At 40.4% G+C, this 22,110-nt stretch overlaps 1 protein-coding gene across 3 annotated transcripts in view; it reads right to left on the minus strand.

Annotated features, from left to right (window-relative positions):
- Positions 1-22,110, minus strand: part of LOC133638321 (2-oxoglutarate dehydrogenase complex component E1-like) — a 42,934-nt gene that overhangs the window by 3,206 nt on the left and 17,618 nt on the right. For 2 of the 3 annotated variants that reach the window (XM_062030817.1, XM_062030816.1), the window contains 15 exons: positions 21,618-21,708; positions 21,376-21,555; positions 21,169-21,297; positions 15,393-15,572; positions 15,177-15,329; positions 14,995-15,097; positions 12,526-12,654; positions 12,310-12,460; positions 12,126-12,253; positions 8,993-9,171; positions 5,079-5,150; positions 4,879-5,004; positions 4,732-4,804; positions 4,506-4,669; positions 4,286-4,440 (listed from right to left, as the gene is read on the minus strand). In XM_062030817.1, the coding sequence (XP_061886801.1) occupies positions 4,286-4,440; positions 4,506-4,669; positions 4,732-4,804; positions 4,879-5,004; positions 5,079-5,150; positions 8,993-9,171; positions 12,126-12,253; positions 12,310-12,460; positions 12,526-12,654; positions 14,995-15,097; positions 15,177-15,329; positions 15,393-15,572; positions 21,169-21,297; positions 21,376-21,555; positions 21,618-21,708 (2,013 nt within the window). Of the gene's footprint in view, positions 1-4,285; positions 4,441-4,505; positions 4,670-4,731; positions 4,805-4,878; positions 5,005-5,078; positions 5,170-8,992; positions 9,172-12,125; positions 12,254-12,309; positions 12,461-12,525; positions 12,655-14,994; positions 15,098-15,176; positions 15,330-15,392; positions 15,573-21,168; positions 21,298-21,375; positions 21,556-21,617; positions 21,709-22,110 lie in introns of those variants that run through there. The other variant, XM_062030819.1, reaches the window with a different exon arrangement.

Raw genomic sequence — 22,110 nt, forward strand, 5'->3', positions numbered from 1 at the left:
TTTTTACACACACTTGTTATTAAATATGTTGGCCAGAGGGGGAGCACTTTTACACCCTCATGTTGATGGATGTCACCAGCAGGGGTGCAAATGAGACATTGTCTATTAGATGCAATGTTATTGGGGCCATGATTTATGTCATCACTTGTTCACACCTCCTCATATGGGAAGATACTTGTCCTTCTTCATGTCTCAAGAAGGGTAGAAATACAAGAACACACACTCACACTGGTTATCATTTGGAATGGGGACCAAGTATTTGATCATGACTTGTGAGGACCACCCTTTCTACAGGTTGTGGAGGCATAACAAAATGGTGTAAAATGTCCACTGGCCAGTTAGCTCATACACGTCTTTAAATCCCTGGATTGATGAAGTCATGTGCTGATCATTCTTACTGGGGACCCTGGGGAAAAAGACTTCATATGGTTCATGGGGACCACATTTAAATCATTTTGCATAATTCACACACATTTGTACGTGACTACTGAGGACCATTTTAAAAAAAAGCAGCGAGTGCAGTACCAGGTACAGCCCGATGAGGGGGCTGCTGTGCAAATGTCTCACACTCCAACTAACCAGTAAACATGTTTTATGGGCCAAAGCTTAAAAATCACTTAGGCATCTTCAGAATGGATCTGACCATCATTTAAAAAGGTTTCCCTCTAGGGGACCTGTTTTTTTGTCCCCATACCGTCAGAGGTCCCCTAAAGGTGACTGTGTAAACCAGGCCTGGGCAATTGTTATGACTCGGGGGCCACATTTAAATGTGTCTGGGGGCCGGTATATCTATTTTTAGGAACACTAATATAAAACCTCACAATAATGTCAGATTGAATGCTATGACAGACCGCCTTAAAAAACGTAATGGAATTTTAAATTTTTCTATGAATGATAAAACACTGAATTTTGACAAAATATGAATGTCACACCCCCTTTCGGTCGACATGTTTTACAATCAAGTGAAACGCAACAAAAATGCAACAAACAGTGAAATATGAACGCGAAGGGTACAAAATAAACCCACCGACAATCTGATACATCTGATATTTGCTGAAATTCCCCCAGGGATCAATAAAGTACTTTATATTCTATTCTATATATCAATCAATCAATCAATGTTCATTTATGTAGCCCTGAATCACAAAAGTCTCAAAGGGCTGCACAAGCCACGACGACATCCTCGGCACAGAGCCCACACAAGGGACGTCGATGTGAATGACTATGAGAAACCTTGGAGAGGATCGCATATGTGGGTAACCCCCCCCCTCTAAGTACAGTCCCTAGTGGATCCAACATAACAGTTTTATATATATATATATATATATATATATATATATATATATATATATATATATATATATATATATATATACATATATATATATATATATATATATTTATATATATATATATATATAATACATCTATCACCATACTTGCCAACCTTGAGACCTCCAATATCGGGAGGTGGGGGGCGTGGTTGGGGGCGTGGTTATTTACAGCTAGAATTCACCAACTCTAGTATTTCATATATATATCTATATGAAATACTTGACTTTCAGTGAAATCTAGCTATATATATATATATATATATATATATATATATATATATATATATATATATATATATATATATATATATATATATATATATATATATATATATATATATATATATATATATATATATATATTTTTTTTTTTTAAATTTTATTTACATAGAAAAAAAATAAAAAAATACTTGAATTTCAGTGTTCCAGTGGCTATCCATTAGATGGCAGTATTGTCCTGTTTAACTTCTCCGTTCATGATGAGTATATTATTTCGGCCGCCACGTCTGTAATTTCCTCGTTCTTCTGCTTCGCCTTGTTGTGTGCGCAGTTGTGCGCTCCATAAAAGCCCTAGATCAGGGGTCACCAACCTTTTTGAAAGCAAGAGCTACTTCTTGGGTACTGATTAATGCGAAGGGCTACCAGTTTGATACACACTTCAATAAATTGCCAGAAATAGCCAATTTGCTCAATTTACCTTTAACTCTATGTTATTATTAATAATTAATGATATTTACACTTAATTGAACGGTTTGAAAGAGGAGAAAACACGAAAAAAATGACAATAAAATTTTGAAACATAGTTTATCTTCAATTTTGACTCTTTAAAATTCAAAATTCAACCGAAAAAAGGAGAAAAACTAACTAATTCGAATCTTTTTGAAAAAATAAAAAAAATAATTTATGGAACATCATTAGTGAAGTGAATTATATTTATATAGCGCTTTTCTCAAGTGACTCAAAGCGCTTTACATTGTGAAACCCAATATCTAAGTTACATTTTTGAACCAGTGTGGGTGGCACTGGGAGCAGGTGGGTAAAGTGTCTTGCCCAAGGACACAACGGCAGTGACTAGGATGGCGGAAGCGGGGATTGAACCTGCAACCCTGAAGTTGCTGGCACGGCCGCTCTACCAATCGAGCTATACCACCCCTAGTAATTTTTCCTGATTAAGATTAATTTTAGAATTTTGATGACATGTTTTAAATAGGTTAAAATCCAATCTACACTTTGTTAGAATATATAACCAATTGGACCAAGCTATATTTCTAACAAAGACAAATCATTATTTCTTCTAGATTTTCCAGAACAAAAATTTTTAAAGAAATTCAAAAGACTTTGAAATAAGATTTAAATTTGATTCTACAGATTTTCTAGATTTGCCAGAATAATTTTTTGGAATTTTAATCATAATAAGTTTGAAGAAATATTTCACAAATATTCTTCGTCGAAAAAACAGAAGCTAAAATGAAGAATTAAATTAAAATTTATTTATTTATTTATTAGGGGCGGCGTGGCGAAGTTGGTAGAGTGGCCGTGCCAGCAATTGGAGGGTTGCTGGTTACTGGGGTTCAATCCCCACCTTCTACCATCCTAGTCACGTCTGTTGTGTCCTTGGGCAAGACACTTCACCCTTGCTCCTGATGGCTGCTGGTTAGCGCCTTGCATGGCAGCTCCCGCCATCAGTGTGTGAATGTGTGTGTGAATGGGTGAATGTGGAATTACTGTCTAAGCGCTTTGAGTACCTTGAAGGTAGAAAAGCGCTATACAAGTATAACCCATTTATCATTTATTATTCTTTACAATAAAAAAAATAAATTTACTTGAACATTGATTTAAATTGTCAGGAAAGAAGTAGAAGGAATTTAAAAGGTAAAAAGGTATATGTGTTTAAAAATCCTAAAATCATTTTTAAGGTTGTATTTTTTCTCTAAAATTGTCTTTCTGAAAGTTATAAGAAGCAAAGTAAAAAATTAATGAATTTATTTAAACAAGTTAAGACCAAGTCTTTAAAATATTTTCTTGGATTTTCAAATTCTATTTGAGTTTTGTCTCTCTTAGAATTAAAATGTCGGGCAAAGCGAGACCAGCTTGCTAGTAAATAAATAACATTTAAAAAATAGAGGCAGCTCACTGGTAAGTGCTGCTATTTGAGCTATTTTTAGAACAGGCCAGCGGGCTACTCATCTGGTCCTTACGGGCTACCTGGTGCCCGCGGGCACCGCGTTGGTGACCCCTGCCCTAGATGTTATGACGTCTTTGGGCAGGCAAGCTGTTTATTTTGTGGGAAAGCGGACGTGAGAACAGGCTGTCCCCACTCAGTCTCAGGTCCGCATTGAGCTGGAGGGGGCGTGGCCTCCAGCTCCGGCTGAATACCGGGAGTTTGTCGGGAGAAAATCTCTGCCGGGAGGTTGTCGGGAGAGGCGCTGAATATCGGGATTCCCCCGCTAAAAACGGGAGGGTTGGCAAGTATGTCTATCACTGAGATTTAGAACTTTGTTGTGAAAATCTCCTTCCGCGTCTGTGGAAACGCTTCCCGCCCACACTGCTTGGTGCCTCGTCTGAGCTGCTGTGACGTAGATTACCATAGCAACTAATTAGATTAGCATAATTAGAAAACATGACTGCACACCATAATGGCAGCTAGAGTTCCCATCTTAATGATCTAAAATTATTATTTTGGAATGTCCGGCGGGCCAGATTGAAAAGCTCAACGGGCCTTAATTAGCCCAGGTGTGGTGTAAACAGAGCCATGTCCTCATTAAGTAAGCATTGCCAGAACGCACACACACACACACACACACACACACACACACACACACACACACACACACACACACACACACACACACACACACACACACACACACACACACACACACACACACACACACACACACAGGTGTGAATATTGTTGATACACTCGGCCAATCAAGGCGGTGCTCGCTCACCAGACGGGGCGGGCGGGGCCGACAGTGGTCTGGAGGCGGGGCTTGACGTAGTCGTAGTAACCCTGGTTCTTGTGCTCTTCCTGACACCACACCACGTCAGCGTTGGCGTAGCGCTCGGTCTCCACCTTCGCCAGGTCGAAGGGGAACGGCGACAGCTAGAGCGAGCGGTGGAACGTTTGAATAGTCACATCGACGTGTCCGAGCGTCACACTGGCACTACCTGCTCCACGCGGACCACCGCCACGGTGGCGTCCATGGCTCGGTTCTGGCGCTCGCGGTCCAGATCGTAGTAGATCTTTCCGGTGCAGAAGATGACTCTCTTCACGTCGGCGGGCCGGGCGGTGGGCGGACCCTCGTCTGGGATCAGGCGCTGGAAGCGTGTGCCTGCGGGAGGGAGCACGTGTGAGTGGTCACGCCGCACAAGACGCCCTCCCAGCTGTGCTCACCTGGCAGCATGAGGTCCAAGCTGGACTTGGCCTCGGGGTGGCGCAGCAGCGACTTGGGAGTGAACACGATCAGCTGAGGCCAGAGGAGAGCTCTCGTTCAGGTGTGACACCTTTTGCGTGCGGGGGGGGGGGGGCGGAGCCACTCACCGGCTTCCTGAAGGGCAGCAGCATCTGGCGGCGGAGCACGTGGAAGTAGTTGGCGGGAGTGGAGCAGTTGACCACGGTCCAGTTGCAGTGGTGCAGCTGTCGCTCGGCAAAGTCCTCACGCACACTCTGGGAAAAGGTGAGCGGGATGAAGGTGAGAAAACTGGGACGGAACCAGACAAGGAGGTTGGACCCAAACTGACCGGGAACACGTCTGAGTCGTCGTTGCACATCTGGAGAAATCTCTCAGGGCGGGCGGACGAATGCTCGGGACCCTGAACCACAATCACTTAGCTGTGAAAGCAATCACATCATCTAAACCAGTGTTTTTCAACCACTGTGCCGCGGCACACTAGTGTGCCGTGAGATACAGTCTGGTGTGCCGTGGGCGATTATCTCGTTTCACCTATTTGGGTTAAAAATATTTTATGCAAAGCAGTAATTATCAGGCATGTGATTTTTCCGTCTAAAGTCGGAATTCCGTCTTTTTTAATCTCGGGGGGAAAAAAATTATCTCCTGTTTTTCTGTTTTTTTTTCCGACCCTAAATCAAGATTGGAGACGTAGTTTATATTACGCCGTAGTTGATTGGTCGATATGTTCCTTGTGACCAATCAGGACATCTGTTATGAATGATGACGTTAATAACGTCATCATTCATAATGGTTATTACCGCCATTTTCCATATGTAAACCATGTCGCTTTACGAGTTAAATAAATTGATAAACATGTCAAAAATAAGTTTGGATGGGACTGGATGGAAAGGGAAATCACTGATACTGTTGGGAAGAAGGAAGTTACGACTTTGTTCGGTGATTTTATTCGGAAAATCGATCGTCCCGGAAAGGTTTTGTGCACGTGGTGTCATGATAATATTGACTATGGATCACGAGGTTTCAAGGCTTTGGAAGTACATGCGAAACGTCAAAAACATATGAAACAACTTGAAGCAAGGAAAACAAACTTTTCACTAGCTGCTACTTTTGGATGTCAACCGAAAGTGACATGGAGAGGAAAGATCCACCCACTTCAGTTGCAGACAGGGTTGTTAATAATGAGGTAAGCTAAAAAAATATTTGCTTGCGAAATACGCATGTTTGTTTGAAATATTAACCAATTATTGCTTAGCGAAATATAAATGGGTTTTTCTAAAAATAAAAAGCCACGTGAAAATATATTATGAAATTACAGAAATTCAAAGAGTCGCATTATTGAATCCAGTTAACAATTTATTTGAAATAAATTTGCATATAATACTATTTTGTAATATTAAGTTCTTATGTAGTCTGTTGAAACTATTGTCAGTGGTGTAACAATCTTGAAGGTAAATATTTTCACACTTGTTTCATGCAATATGTCAGTGTCCTCACATTATTATTATTTCCTATTTTCAAATATGAGTAAACAATACTAAACATGTTTAATTATTTTCATAAATGAATATCCTATTTTGGCGAAAAGAATGAAATGTTTACATTTGGTATTTTGTTATATTTATCCAAAAATCCAAAAAAGAAGCTACAAAAGCAGAGACCAAAAGGTAAATGCAAGCTGCTCAGAAATTTGCACGGAAGGCTCATGTTAGGGCTCTCCGAGAAAGCTAATGTGTGAAGTGAACTGAAGTAATGTGGTAATACTGTAAATAAAGTGTAGGTAATAACACTGATCAATGTGACACCTGTGGATGTGAAATGAACACAAGATGTAAATATTAGTGACTAAATACTGTTGGGACTGAACCATATACAGTGATTCATTAGGATAATTGGGTTATGTATGTTCTATTAATGATGTTTTCATGTCTTTAAACACTAAAATATTTTCTTCAAATGGTGCTGTCTTTGTTCATTTTAGCATGTTAAATTGGTGGTCCCCCCAGACCCCCGGAAATTGTTTCAGTCTTTTTCATTGTGGTCAAATCACATGCCTGAATTATAGTCTGCAAATGATGTGTTGTTGTTGAGTGTCGGTGCTGTCTAGAGCTCGGCAGAGTAACCGTGTAATACTCTTCCATATCAGTAGGTGGCAGCCGGTAGCTAATTGCTTTGTAGATGTCGGAAACAGCGGGAGGCAGTGTGCAGGTAAAAAGGTGTCTAATGCTTAAACCAAAAATAAACAAAAGGTGAGTGCCCCTAAGAAAAGGCATTGAAGCTTAGGGAAGGCTATGCAAAACGAAACTAAAACTGAACTGGCCACAAAGTAAACAAAAACAGAATGCTGGACGACAGCAAAGACTTACTGTGGAGCAAAGACAATGTACATCCGAACATGACATGACAATCAACAATGTCCCCACATAGAAGGGTAAAAACAACGGAAATATTCTTGATTGCTAAAACAAAGTAGATGCGGGGAATATCGCTCATAGGATGACATGAAACTGCTACAGGAAAATACCAAATAAAGAGAAAAAGCCACCAAAATAGGAGCGCAAGACAAGAAGTAGAACACTACACACAGGACAACAGCAAACAAGTCCAAATAAGTCAGGGTGTGATGTGACAGGTGGTGACAGTACACCTACTTTGACACAAGAGCTATAGTGATGCATGCTTGGTTATGCTTTAAAGTCATATCCAACAATTGCGCCGACTTTTTACCGTCAACTGAGTTTCGTTTTTTTATGATTTCTGCTGGTGGTGTGCCTCCGCATTTTTTCAACGCAAAAAATGTGCCTTGGCTCAAAAAAGGTTGAAAAACACTGATCTAAACCACAGCAGCTCTCATCCTACTAGAGAGGAAATGTCTCCCCCTGCTGGTGGACAGACACATTACATGCTTGATTTTTTTTCTTTGAAGTATTACACTCAAGCACTGAATACAGATATATGTGCAAATATATAAATATGGAAAGAAGGTTAGTTTATGGAACAATCTTGACAGTAGAACAAAACAATGGAAATCTTTGACTATCTAAAAAAAAAAAAAAGAGTACAAATCATGATGACAAGATATGATGTGGAGTAAATTATTGTTTTCATGTTTAGTTATGTTGTTGTATGTTAAAAAAATATGTGTCATGATTATGGAAAATTGAGTTGAACAACAAATATAATTGTGTGAATACGGGGCAGACGTACAGTACAGGCCAAAAGTTTGGACACACCTTCTCCTCATTCAATGTGTTTTCTTTATTTCCATGACTATTTACATTGTAGATTGTCACATCAAAACTATGAATGAACACATGTGGAGTTACACTACCGTTCAAAAGTTTGGGGTCACCCAAACAATTTAGTGGAATAGCCTTCATTTCTAAGAACAAGAATAGACTGTCGAGTTTCAGATGAAAGTTCACTTTTTCTGGCCATTTTGAGCGTTTAATTGACCCCACAAATGTGATGCTCCAGAAACTCAATCTGCTCAAAGGAAGGTCAGTTTTGTAGCTTCTGTAACGAGCTAAACTGTTTTCAGATGTGTGAACATGATTGCACGAGGGTTTTCTAATCATCAATTAGCCTTCTGAGCCAATGAGCAAACACATTGTACCATTAGAACACTGGAGTGATAGTTGCTGGAAATGGGCCTCTATACACCTATGTAGATATTGCACCAAAAAGCAGACATTTGCAGCTAGAATAGTCATTTACCACATTAGCAATGTATAGAGTGTATTTCTTTCAAGTTAAGACTAGTATAAAGTTATCTTCATTGAAAAGTACAGTGCTTTTCCTTCAAAAATAAGGACATTTCAATGTGACCCCAAACTTTTGAACGGTAGTGTATGTACTTAACAAAAAAAGGTGAAATAAGTGAAAACATGTTTTATATTCTAGTTCCTTCAAAATAGCCACTCTTTGTTCTGATTACTGCTTTGCACACTCTTGGCATTCTCTCCATGAGCTTCAAGAGGTAGTCACCTGGAATGGTTTTCACTTCACAAGTGTCACAGTTTTCATGTGACGATCTACCATGTAAATAGTCATGGAAATAAAGAAAACACATTGAAATGAGAAGGTGTGTCCAAACGTTTGTCCTGTCCTGTACATGTTTACTTCTTTCTGATCCTTTTCATTCATGATTTATTTTCAATGTTATGTTGATTTAGTTTTTTTTACCTGAAATGAATGAAAAAAAACCAACAAACTTTCAGAAAGCCAATAAAAAAAAAAAGGTACCATTCCCTCCATGCCGTGTGGCAGCAGCAGCACGATGCCGTTCTGTCGGAACCACTTGGCCTGACCCGAGCTGATGAACTGGTCTATGATGCACTGAGCCGTGTTGTGGAAGTCTCCGAACTGGGCCTCCCACAGGACCAGCGCGTTGGGACTGGCCATGGCGAAGCCTAACTCGAACCCTGCGTGACGGCCTCGTTATTAATGACCAGCGGCCACTTGATTAGGGACAGCACACGTGGTGGGCCGCGTTCCAAACTTCTAATACACTCAAATATTAGAGATGTCCCGATCCTCTTTATGGGATTTTGTGTGAAAGTTGCACTTCTAAAGGGACACAATTACAATTCCTTCTCACACACGTGCAGGAGGGCTCCAATTCACAAAGTGAAGCCGCTTCTAAGATACTAATCCTCACCACGGCGGAAAAGAAACTACATATCATTATCCAGTGTTTCCCATAAACTGCCAAGATACCTGTGGTGGTGGGGGCGTGGCTATGGGCGTGGTCACCATGACATCGTCGAGCAATTTGCATAATTTACTACAATGTAGGGCTGCAACAACTAATCGATTAAATCGATTAAAGTCGATTATAAAAATAGTTGCCGATTAATTTAGTCATCGATTCGTTGGATCTATGCTATGCGCATGCACAGAGGCTTTTTAAAAAAAAAATTTAAAAAAAGTTTTTTTTTTTGTTTTTTTTTTAAATAAACCTTTATTTATAAACTGCAACATGTACAAACAGCAGAGAAACAATAATCAAAATAAGTATGGTGCCAGTATGATGTTTTTTTTCAATAAAATACTGGAAAGGATATAAATGTAGTTTGTCTCTTTTATCCGATTATTAATCGGAGTAATAATCGACAGATTAATCGATTATCAAATTAATCGTTAGTTGCAGCCCTACTACAATGATATGATTTTCTCTAAAAAGGCTCAAAAAATGTATACTTACTAATTAATAATAACAGTTTTGTTTTAAACGTCCATCCATCCATTTTACAATATAATTACAACACTTTATGTACATATTTATATACAGTCTTGAACAATAAGTTATTCACTGAAATATATTTATTAATTGTGGTTCTTACAAAAAATATATCTTATAAAATATAAAAGCTAAAATGTCTCTTAAAGCTCTGCCCCTTTAATTAGTGCATACTAAATAATTTCACTTTAGCCTACTACTACAACCATATTATTTACCAGCAACATAAAGTGAAACAGACGCAGAGGTGTCCTGCCACAGTCAGTAACAAATAAACAGAAGACAGTAGTGGTCAAATACAAATAAGGCAACAAGAGAAGTATCCTACACTTCTCTTTTGTAAAGTAAATCTGAACAGCCTATATGGGCATCTACATCTACGATATGATTTGCCTAGGAAGCCGGAAAGGACAAAAAAAAAAATTTGTTTTTATTTGTGGCGGACATAATTCTTTCGTGGCGGGCCGCCACAAATAAATGAATGTGTGGGAAACACTGTTATCACTGGAGGACTAGAGGAAAAGGAATGGCTCACCATGCGACGCAAGAAGAAAGTAACAATGTCAAGTGATGGAGTCAGATGTGGATACCTAACATAGTACAGTGGAACCTCCTTTTATAAACCTCTTTTCCTTTTACAACATTTTACATCAAGTCAAATATGTCTCTGTGTACGAACATTTCATTCAGCCATTGACTTTGTGTCCCGCCTGCAGGCAAAAAGCGGGGCGCAGCCATTGAGTCACTTCTCAGCCTGTGTGCCGCCTTTCCTGTTTTTTTATCGCTTTTTTACACGTTTTTTTTCTTTTTGTCAACTCAATATAATTCCAAAAAGACAACAGACCAGCATGAAGTTAAAAAAGTTAAAGTACCAATGATTGTCACTAGGGATGTCCGATAATGGCTTTTTGACGATATCCGATATTCCGATATTGTCCGACTCTTTAATTACCGATACCGATATCAACCGATACCGATATCAACCGATATATGCAGTCGTGGAATTAACACATTATTATGCCTAATTTGGACAACCAGGTATGGTGAAGATAAGGTACTTTTTAGTAAAATAAGATAAATAAATTAAAAACATTTTCTTGAATAAAAAAGAAAGTACAACAATATAAAAACAGTTACATAGAAACTAGTAATGAATGAAAATGAGTAAAATTAACTGTTTAAGGTTAGTACTATTAGTGGAGCAGCAGCACGCACAATCATGTGTGCTTACGGACTGTATCCCTTGCAGACTGTATTGATATATATTGATATATAATGTAGGAAGCAGAATATTAATAACAGAAAGAAACAACCCTTTTGTGTGAATGAGTGTAAATGGGGGAGGGAGGTTTTTTGGTTTGGTGCACTAATTGTAAGTGTATCTTGTGTTTTTTATGTTGATTTAATTTTAAAAAAAAAAAAAAAAAAAAAAAAAAACGATACAAATAATAAAAAAAACGATACCGATAATTTCCGATATTACATTTTAACGCATATATCGGCCGATAATATCGGCAGGCTGATATTATCGGACATCTCTAATTGTCACACACACTCTACGTGTGGCGAAATCATTCTCTGCATTTGACCCATCACCCTTGATCACCCCGTGGGAGGTGAGGGGAGCAGTGAGCAGCAGCGGTGGCCGCGCCCGCGAATCATTTTTGGTGATTTAACCCCCAATTCCAACACTTGATGCTGAGTGCCAAGCAGGGAGGTAATGGCTCCCGTTTTTATAGTCTTTGGTATGACTCGGCCGGGGTTTGAACTCACAACCTACCCATCTCAGGGCGGACACTCTAACCGCTAGGCCACTGAGTCGGTATATACTATTTGCCAGCCATATTTATATTTGCCAACCATTCCAACTATTCTTACTACATTCTGTCAGCATTTCACTTCAACTTCAGCATTCACACGCAGTTCCTTCAGTAATTGCCTCATCCAGTTTTAAAACATTTTCATTCATATTACTATTGTCCAAGTGTCGGATTTGGACTCAAAATCGTGATCGGCTCTGAGGCCAGAACTGTAGACCGGGACATCCCTAGTATACACTGTACATGTAGGACATCTGGCACTATGCTGACTTTTAACTGCTTTAGAATGTAGAGCAAGAGTATGTGAAGTACTCACCCAAGACGCCGTACTCGGACAGCGAGCTGTTGCAGACGGTGTACGAGGCCTGGTCAGGCGAGATGTGGTTCATGGGGATGCACGTCTTCTTGTCCGTGTTCTGGTCGTGAAGGACGTGATGTCGATGGCTGCAAACGCCACGGACCAGTGAAAGGGTGACGGCGGGAGAAGGTGTCTGCTCTACCTGAAGGTGCCTCTCTCCACGTCCTGACCGCTGAGACGTACATGGACGCCTTGTTGGAGCAGCGAGCCCAGAGCCATGTACTCGCCAAGCGCCCAGTCGCACACGCGCTGCCTCAACATGTCCGCCCGGGCCTTCAGGATGCGACTCAAGCCTGAAACATGGCGGCACGTCAAACACGAGCGGGCGGGTGAGGTGACCGGAGAGCGGCGAGGGTACCCGTGTGGACCGTGAAGTCGTCCACGGGGACGGAGGCGGCCACCTTCCCGATATGGCCCAGCTGGTCTTCGCTCAGGCCGGTGGGCGGACAGCTCATAGTTTTAGGGCGTCCGTCCGCAGTGAAGAAATCTGCCGAGACATTCGAGAGTCAAACAACCAGATGGTAGGAAAGTCCAACCGGGTTTTTAGTGCGGAACATTTGCCAAGTGATGTCCCAAGGACAATCTAGGCAGGGGTCTCAAATTTAGGAGCCGCATGGAGGAAAATCTACTCCAAAGTGGGCTGGACTGGCAAAATCATGGCATGATCATTCAAAAATAAAGACAACTTCAGAATTGTTTTCTTTGTCTTACTTTGGCCAAAAAAAGAACAAGCACATTCTGAAAATGTACACATCACAAAAAAATCCTCTTTAAAAAACACTTAAAGGCCTACTGAAAGCCACTACTAGCGACCACGCAGTCTGATAGTTTATATATCAATGATGAAATCTTAACATTGCGACACATGCCAATACGGCCGGGTTAACTTATAAAGTGACATTTTAAAATTCCCGCCACACTTCCGGTTGAAAAACTCCTTTGGATATGATTTATGCGCGTGACGTCACAAAACCCACGGAAGTGGTTGGACCCCATCGACCCGATACAGAAACCTCTTGTTTTCTTCGACAAAATTCCACAGTATTCTGGACATCTGTGTTGGTGAATCTTTTGCAATTTGTTTAATGAACAATGGAGGCTGCAAAGAAGAACGTTGTAGGTGGGATCGATCGGTGTCTTAGCGGCTAAGTACAATACTTACAGCAACACAACAAGGACTACTTACTACGCCTAGCCGATGCTTGCCGCCAAACCCACGGATGAAGTCCTTCATTGTGCCGTCGATCGCTGGAACGCAGGTGAGCACGGGTGTTGATGGGAAGATGAGGGCTGGCTGGCGTAGGTGGAGCGCTAATGTTTTTATCATAGTTCGTTGAGGTCCGGTTGCTAAGTTGCTAAATTAGCCTTAGCGTCGTTAGCAACAGCATTGTTAAGCCTTACCAGGCTGAGAATTTTTAACCGTGTAGTTACATGTACATGGTTTAATATTATTGTTGGTCTTCTGTCTATCCTTCCAGTCAGGGATTTATTTCTTTTGTTTCTATCTTCATTTGAGAACGATGCTATCACGTTAGCTCAGTAGCTAAGTGTGTCACCGATGTATTGTCGTGGAGATAAAAGTCACTTTAAATGTCCATTTCGCGTGCTCGACTCTCATTTTCAAGAGGATATAGTATCCCAGGTGGTTTAAAATACAAATCCGTGATCCACAATAGAAAAAGGAGAGAGTGTGGAATCCAATGAGCCAGCTTGTACCTAAGTTACGGTCAGAGCGAAAAAAGATACGTCCATCACTGCCTCTCAAGTCCTTCACTGTAACGTTCCTCATCTACGAATCTTTCATCCTCGCTCAAATTAATGGGGTAATCGTCGCTTTGTCGCTCCGAATCTCTCTCGCTCCATTGTAAACAACGGGGAATTGTGAGGAATACTAGCTCCTGTGACGTCACGCTACTTCCGGTACAGGCAAGGCTTTTTTTTATCAGCGAGCAAAAGTTCCGAACTTTATCGTCAATTTTCTCTACTAAATCCTTTCAGCAAAAATATGGCAATATCGCGAAATGATCAAGTATGACACATAGAATGGATCTGCTATTCCCGTTTAAATAAAAAAAAAATCATTTCAGAAGGCCTTTAAAAGTTAGTTGAAAATTCTGAGGAAAAAAATTGGAGCAGATGCAAAAACATAATGAAGTTAGACTTTGTGTCAGTGTATCTACAAAGACATTCAACTTTAAAGGGGAACTGCACATGTCTTTCAATTTTGCTTATCGTGGATTTGAAAAAAATACATTTTAAATATTAAATAATCCCAAATAAAAGTCCACTTACAGCAGAGACATTGAGAGGTCCTCTATTGTGCCCATAAAACCCAATAAATAACCATCCAAAAAGCGCCAACAATACACCATTTACATTTGGTGACTTAACCCTTGTGTAATGTTCATATTGTTGTTACTCAGCCAGCGTTTGTGGGTCTGATGGGCCCGTTGCATTTTGTGGCTTTTAATGCCTCACAATCAAAGACTTTTATGTTAAAATACTGAACAGATGTTTACCTTATCCCAATAAACATCTGTTCAGTATTTTAACATAAAAGTGTTTGGTTGTGAGGCATTAAAAGCCACAAAATGCAACGGGCCCATCAGACCCACAAACGCTGGCTGAGTAACAACAATATGAACGTTGCACGGAACATTTCTCTGCCAGTTTCTGCATCCCACAGGGATTCTTCTTTTGCGCTTCCCACACAAGGTTGCAACATTGTTTGTCAACACTGTCTGAACTATTAGTTATTATTCCACATTGATGTATTATTATTGCATCTTCCAAGCGTGCCGATGGTGTGGCGTTACACAAGTCTCACCGGGCCAAGGGGAGTCCAGCCAGTCTTTGATGTGCAGGATCTTCTCGTCTTTGGAGCGAGCGTAAGCTTCCTCGCAGATTTTGTCGTACTTGGCCACTTCCTCCTGACAGTCGGACGTTGCCGTCATCATCATCAGTCTCTAACGACGTCATGTGGTCACAGTAGGAAACCGTTAAGTGTACCTGGTACTCCTGCATGGTGACCACGCCCTCGCCGATGAGTTTCTCCGCGTACTTCTTCAAGACGCCTTCCTGCTTCTTGATCCGCTTGTACATCAGCGGCTGCGTGAACATGGGCTCGTCCATCTCGTTGTGGCCGTTCCGCCTGTAGCACACCTGAGGGGAGGGAGCCTTCGTTTGAAACGCACATGTGACAGGGGGAGACGGTCCGACACCCACCAGGTCCACCACCACGTCTTTGTGGAAGGTGTTTCTCCATTCGGCCGCCACCTTGCACACGTACGCGACGGCCTCGCAGTCGTCGGCGTTGACGTGGAAGATGGGAGCGTTGACCACGCGGGCCACGTCGGTGGGGTACGCCGACGAGCGAGCCATCCTGGGATCTGTGGTGAAGCCGATCTGTGCGCAACAAGACCCAGGGGAAAAACTCACTATCTCCCCAAGTCAATATTTCTAGTCAAAATATCAAAACAAACTTAATAACAGGTCTCCATACCCTGAATAGTCATTTTTCAGTAAGACACAAGACATTTTTTCAGGCAAAAGAGCTTCTGAAGAACAAAATACTACTTTTGAGCATCCCTAGTTTGTTATAAGACACAAAACTTCACAATACTAGTAAATATATAATAGTGCTATTCCATTGAGATTATTTAAAATAACCTTTTTTTTCCAGTGCAATCAGCTGACATCAGCATTGCAATGCAACAGTACATAAACAGTACATACTGCATATTTGGAAATACTCTATAATATAGAGATTTAAAACACATACTTTATACCAAAAAGAAAAATTAAATAAATAAAAATATTATTGAATTCAATTGAAATTATTACAAAAATATGAATAAATGAATGAAAATATAATCCAATAATTAAAAATATATATATTTATTTAAATTTCTTAAAAATGAAAAATATATATGAGTTAACATTAATATGGGCGTGTAATAGTCTGAATGATAAACAATAAAATAATCGTAATAAGTTCATCATATAGCAGTGCATTCTGCAGAAAATGATCGGAAGCGTCAACTCTCCATAGCGACTGACGTTGTGGTCAAAGTTGGAATTTCCACATAACACATTTGAAAATATTCAACACTCTACTGCCGTCTGGCGGCGAAAGTGGATAGCGCACCGCCGTCACGTTTCATGTGTTAGGTAAACCGTGAGGAAGGGAGCAATATTAATACCCTTCCTACTGTAAATTAAAATATAATAAAATACAATAAAAAGAGAATATTTGTATTATATATATATATATATATATATATATATATATATATATATATATATATATATATATATATATACACATACGTAAGTATATGTATGTATATATATATACACACATATATATGTAAATGTATTTATATATGTATATATATACTAGGGGTGTAACGGTACACAAACATTTCGGTTCGGTACGTACCTCGGTTTAGAGGTCACGGTTCGGTTCATTTTCGGTACAGTAAGAAAACAACAAAATATACCTGTACAATTTTGGGTTATTTATTTGCCAAATTTGCAAAATCTTCCACCAAAAATATTTTCTTAGTGGAATATAACCTTGTATAGGTCAATAATTCATAATAACATTGATTTTGATTCAATATTATGTTTTGAGCAATGACAGTTTGAAAGAAAAAAAAACAGCTTTGTTTTATTAGTCAACATTGCAACTTTTTCTTAATTACATTTAACCTTTAAGATTTTTTATTTCACTTTTGTTATGTTGTTGTTTATTTTAATAGTATTTTTAGAATGTGCCGTGGGCCTTTAAAACAGTAGCTGTGGGCCGCAAATGGCCTCCGGGGCACACTTTTGACACCCCTGCTATAGATAATAAAAAATAAAATGTAATAAATCTATGGATAAAAAGCAGAGCCTGGCGACGCATGCGCGTTTATCATAACTCTCTCTCTCTCTGCCCCTCCCTCACCAATGCTGCTGCGCGCACAATGTGTTTTGCTTTTAACCCCTTCTTAACCCTGAACGTACATTGAAAATACACGCAACCTTAACTCAAAATGCCGGACATTTGAGGCATTTAAGAAACTCCGCCCTGACAGCTCCGCAAAAGAGGACATGTCCGGTGAAAAGAGGACGTAGCTGCCGTTAGCTGCTAGCATGCCGTGTGTTGTGCCTCAGTGTGCATTGTTTACACAACGTGCGTTACGCTACTTAATATGTCCGTGTGGAAACTCGTTCGGTACACCTCCGGACCGAACCGGAACCCCCGAACCGGAACGGTTCAATACAAATACACGTACCGTTACACCCCTAATGTACATATATATATACACATATACTGTATATATTCAAATGTTTGTTTGTTTGTGTATAATCTGTTCTTAAATAGGAAATACCTAAACCAGTGAGATCTGCTGTATTTGAAACGCGCTGGCGTTCCAAATGAGCTCAACCCGCCCTCTTCCTGGTTAGGGATGATGTTTGATAAGAAATTATCGAGTTCGAGCCTATTATCGAATCCTCTTATCGAACTGATTCCTTATCGATTCTCTTATCGAGTCCAGATAGGTTGTTGTATATGAAAAAAAACACACAATATTTGGTTTAACAAAAGCTCACTTTTATTATATAAGAAAAAATTTAAATCTAATAAATAAATAAATATTGACTGTTACCCACCTAAAAAAAATATATAAAATAAATAAATATTGACTGTTGTTACCCAAAGTATATTAAGTGGGATTTTTCAGAAAAACAAATATATACAGTAACACAAAAACAAGCTGTCTCTGTGATCACTATAGGTGTATAAATAATAATATAGTGTTAAATAAAATCAGTCCCTTGGGCACAAAACTGAAAATAATACAGCTTTCCAAAAAGTGCACTTCTGCTGCTATTTGACATAACTGTTTGTTATGATGCTCTGACATTTTTGCACTTTATTTCTTTATTGAAAGAAAATTCTATGAAGAGAAAAGTTGTTTGCAAATGTGTTTACAATGCTAAAAAATGAAAAGTTAAAGCTAAAAAAAGAAATACACTTTATTGAGTTAACATTATTTCTTTATAGGGGGAAAGATGTGATGTTATGAGCTAGGCTAGGGAATATAACAACTACACTACCCAGCATGCAACGGGAGTGACGGGCATGCGCGGTAGCCCCGAAAAGTGTTGTTGCATGTCGCCACCCGGCAGCTAAGAATGAGGTTATGAGCACGCTCTGAAAGTAAACGTCAAGAACTCAGCCAACACGCCTCGTCTGCATTATATATATTTAGACAGACAACACATATACAATGTGATTTTGTTTTGTTTACAAGGAAAGAAAAACAAAAGTTCAAAAAGGGAGATGTGTTGAATATATATGTATGTGCTGCGGTTGCTTTAAGAACGTTGCGACAGCTGCCGTAAAGGAGGTGCGTTGCTAGCCTGGTTGCTATGTTTCCGGTTGGTGGTAAAAGTGTTGGTCATGTGTTTTACCCTGCTCAAATCTCTCAGTAAAGTTATTCATTGGATTATACCTTTTGTTTGGAACTTTATTACACCTTGGAGTGCTTTTTCCGGTCCATTGTTTTTCCTGCTTTCGCTATCTGCGCCTAATGACTGAGCTACGTGACGCCATTTATTGTGATGTCACACGGAGCATTTCTGGTCAGGACTGGAGTCCATACTTCATACTTGCCAACCCTCCCGTTTTTAGCGGGAGAATCCCGGTATTCAGCGCCTCTCCCGGCAGAGATTTTCTCCCGACAAACTCCCGGTATTCAGCCGGAGCTGGAGGCCACGCCCCCTCCAGCTCAATGCGGACCTGAGACTGAGTGGGGACAGCCTGTTCTCACGTCCGCTTTCCCACAATAGAGGCTTTGCCTGCCCAATGAACGGAGAAGTTAAACAGGACAATACTGCCATCTAATGGATAGCCAACGGAAGACTGAAATTCAAGTATTTTTTAATTTTTTTTCTATGTAAATAAAATATATATATATATATATATAGCTAGAATTCACTGAAAGTCACATATTTCATACATATATATATCATATATATATATATATATATATATATATATATATATCATATATATATATATATATATATATATATATATATATATATATATATATATATATATATATATATATATATATATATATGAAATATATATGAAATACTCGAGTTGGTGAATTCTAGCTGTCAAAAACCACGCCCCCAAACACGCCCCCGACCCCCCCCCCAGTACTAAACTCCAGTACTTGTACCCGGAGGCTGGTCAGGTCCAATCGCAGCTGCGGCAGACTTTTTTTTGGGGGGGGCGTGGCCTCCAGCTCCGGCTGAATACCGGGAGTTTGTCGGGAGAGGCGCTAAAAACGGGAGGGTTGGCAAGTATGCTGCAGTCGGTCCGAGGGATTCGAATAAAGAACCAACTCTTTTTCTTTACTATAGTGGTCTCGATAACGGGTACCGGTTCTCAAAAAGGGATTCGAGTCTGAGGACTCGGTTCTTTTCTTATCGAACAACCGGGAAAACCGGTTTCGAGTATCATCCCTCTTCCTGGTTCGACCATGTAAGCCATGCGGCCCCCGCTGTGACCATCTGTCACATTCACGGCTTGTTATGCTTCCTTAGTTAGTTCCTTATGTTCAGTTCCGTTTCCTGCATGTGTCCCCGAGCGCTCTCTCCCCTCACCTGTCGCTGACTGGCCACACCTGCTAGTGGCTGTCAATCAGCTGGCTTCTATAAACGCCTGCCTCGCCCTTTCGTCAGGATTGTACCTTTGTGAATGTTCCTGACTCAGTTTGCTGGAGGCTGCTATGTTTTCCTGCTGCACCTTGCGTTCATTAAAATAAACTAAAAGACTCTTACCTGTCTGCTGTGAGTCCCTGACACACGCCCCACTAATACACACGTAGTGTTATTGGAAAAGCCTATGGTTTCAGTCCGTGGATGAAAAGTAATATATTAACAATAGAAACCTTTTTGAAATCCTTTCATTCTCCAACATGTATTTTGTGTGCGTACATTAACCAGCCATGATGACAGCCTGAACTTAACCTAAAAGTTGGACTAGTTGTGACATCATAGACATTTGTTCAATCCTGCAGGACGCCCCACACACCTCAGGGTTTCCCACACATTCATTTATTAGTGGCGGCCCGCCACGAAAGAATTACGTCCGCCACAAATTTAAAAAAAAATAAAAATTTAAATTAAAAAAAAAAAAATAATAATAAATTGTCCTCTCCAGCTTCTCAGGTAAATCATATAGTTGATGTAGATGCCCATATCGGCTGTTCAGATTTACTTTACAAAAGAGAAGTGTAGGATACTTCTCTTGTTGCCTTATTTGTATTTGACTTTATTAAATGTATTTATATTAGAAACACAACATGTGTATATAACAAAGGGTGCAAAGTCTGCAGGCAGTAGGAAACACGTGGTTAAGTGTAGGGAGTAAAACTGATGGCAGTCTAAAGTTCAAGATTTTTGGAGCTCTTTGTTCAGTGGATCAGATGTTTGATGAAGCTCTGTGTCTATCTACCACCACTACTGTTTTCTGTTTATTTGTTACTGACTGTGGCAGGACACCTCTGCCTCTGTTTCACTTTATGTTGCTGGTAAATAATATGGTTGTAGTAGTAGGCTAAAGTTAAATTATTTAGTATGCACTAATTAAAGGGGCAGAGCTTTATGAGACATTTTAGCTTTTATATTTTATAAGATATATTTTTTGTAAGAACCACAATTAATAAATATATTTCAGTGAATAACTTATTGTTCAAATCTGTATATAAATATGTACATAAAGTGTTGTAATTATATTGTAAAATGGATGGATGGACGTTTAAAACAAAACTGTTATTATTAATTAGTAAGTATACATTTTTTGAGCCTTTTTAGAGAAAATCAAATCATTGTAGTAAATTACGCAAATTACTTGATGATGTCATGGTGACCACGCCCATAGCCACGCCCCCACCGCCACAGGTATCTTGTCAGCTTATGGGAAACACTGCACCTGGTTGTTGACCACCACGTGCACCGTGCCGTGCGTGGTGTAGGACGGCAAGTCCGAGAGGTGGAAGGTCTCGTAGACCACGCCCTGTCCGGCAAAGGCGGCGTCGCCGTGGATGAGGATGGACATCACCTTGAGAGCGGTGACAAGACACACGTCACCAACGCGCCCTGACCTCACGATGGCGCTCTCGCACGGAACGCCGCCTACTTTCTTGCCCTTGGAGTCGCCGCTGTAGAACTGCTCGGCTTTGGTCTTCCCCTGCACCACGGGGTCCACGGCCTCCAGGTGGGAGGGGTTGGCCACCAGCGACAGCGTGACGTTCTTGTCGCTCAGGCGGTTGGTCCTGGTGTGGGACATGCCCAGGTGGTACTTGACGTCGCCGGAACCCTGAGAGCACACGTCGGCGTGAGTTGGGTGGAAACGCTCACCGGGACATGCTGAGGGAGGACCTCGTCAGCCGCCTCCAGCTTGGGGTCAAACTGGCAGAAGATCTGGTCCAGTTCCTTGTGGACCACGTTGGCCAACACGTTGAGCCTCCCTCTGGAACAAAAAAGACGTTCCGGCATGTTCTAGCTCAAACTGTGGTATGTGAACCATTAGTGGTACGCCAAACAATCACTTCATTAAAATGCTCAAAAATATTACATAAACGTATTCAATAAAACCTCTGCCTTCATTTTAATGAATAGTTACGCCTACTACGCTACTGTTTTTTAATGTTGGTGATTATGGAGTCTTGGAGTGGATGGTGAGATCGTCACCATCGGCGTCTTCAGTAATGCGGACGCTGTATCGATCCGTTGTGGTGAAGAAGGAGCTGAGCCAGAAGGCAAAGCTCTCAATTTACCGGTCGATCTACGTTCCCATCCTCACCTATGGTCATGAGCTTTGGGTTATGACCCAAAGGACAAGATCACGGTACAAGGAGCTTTCCCCCGATCA

Source organism: Entelurus aequoreus, linkage group LG21 (genome assembly GCF_033978785.1).
Source record: "Entelurus aequoreus isolate RoL-2023_Sb linkage group LG21, RoL_Eaeq_v1.1, whole genome shotgun sequence".
Lineage (NCBI taxonomy): Eukaryota > Metazoa > Chordata > Actinopteri > Syngnathiformes > Syngnathidae > Entelurus > Entelurus aequoreus.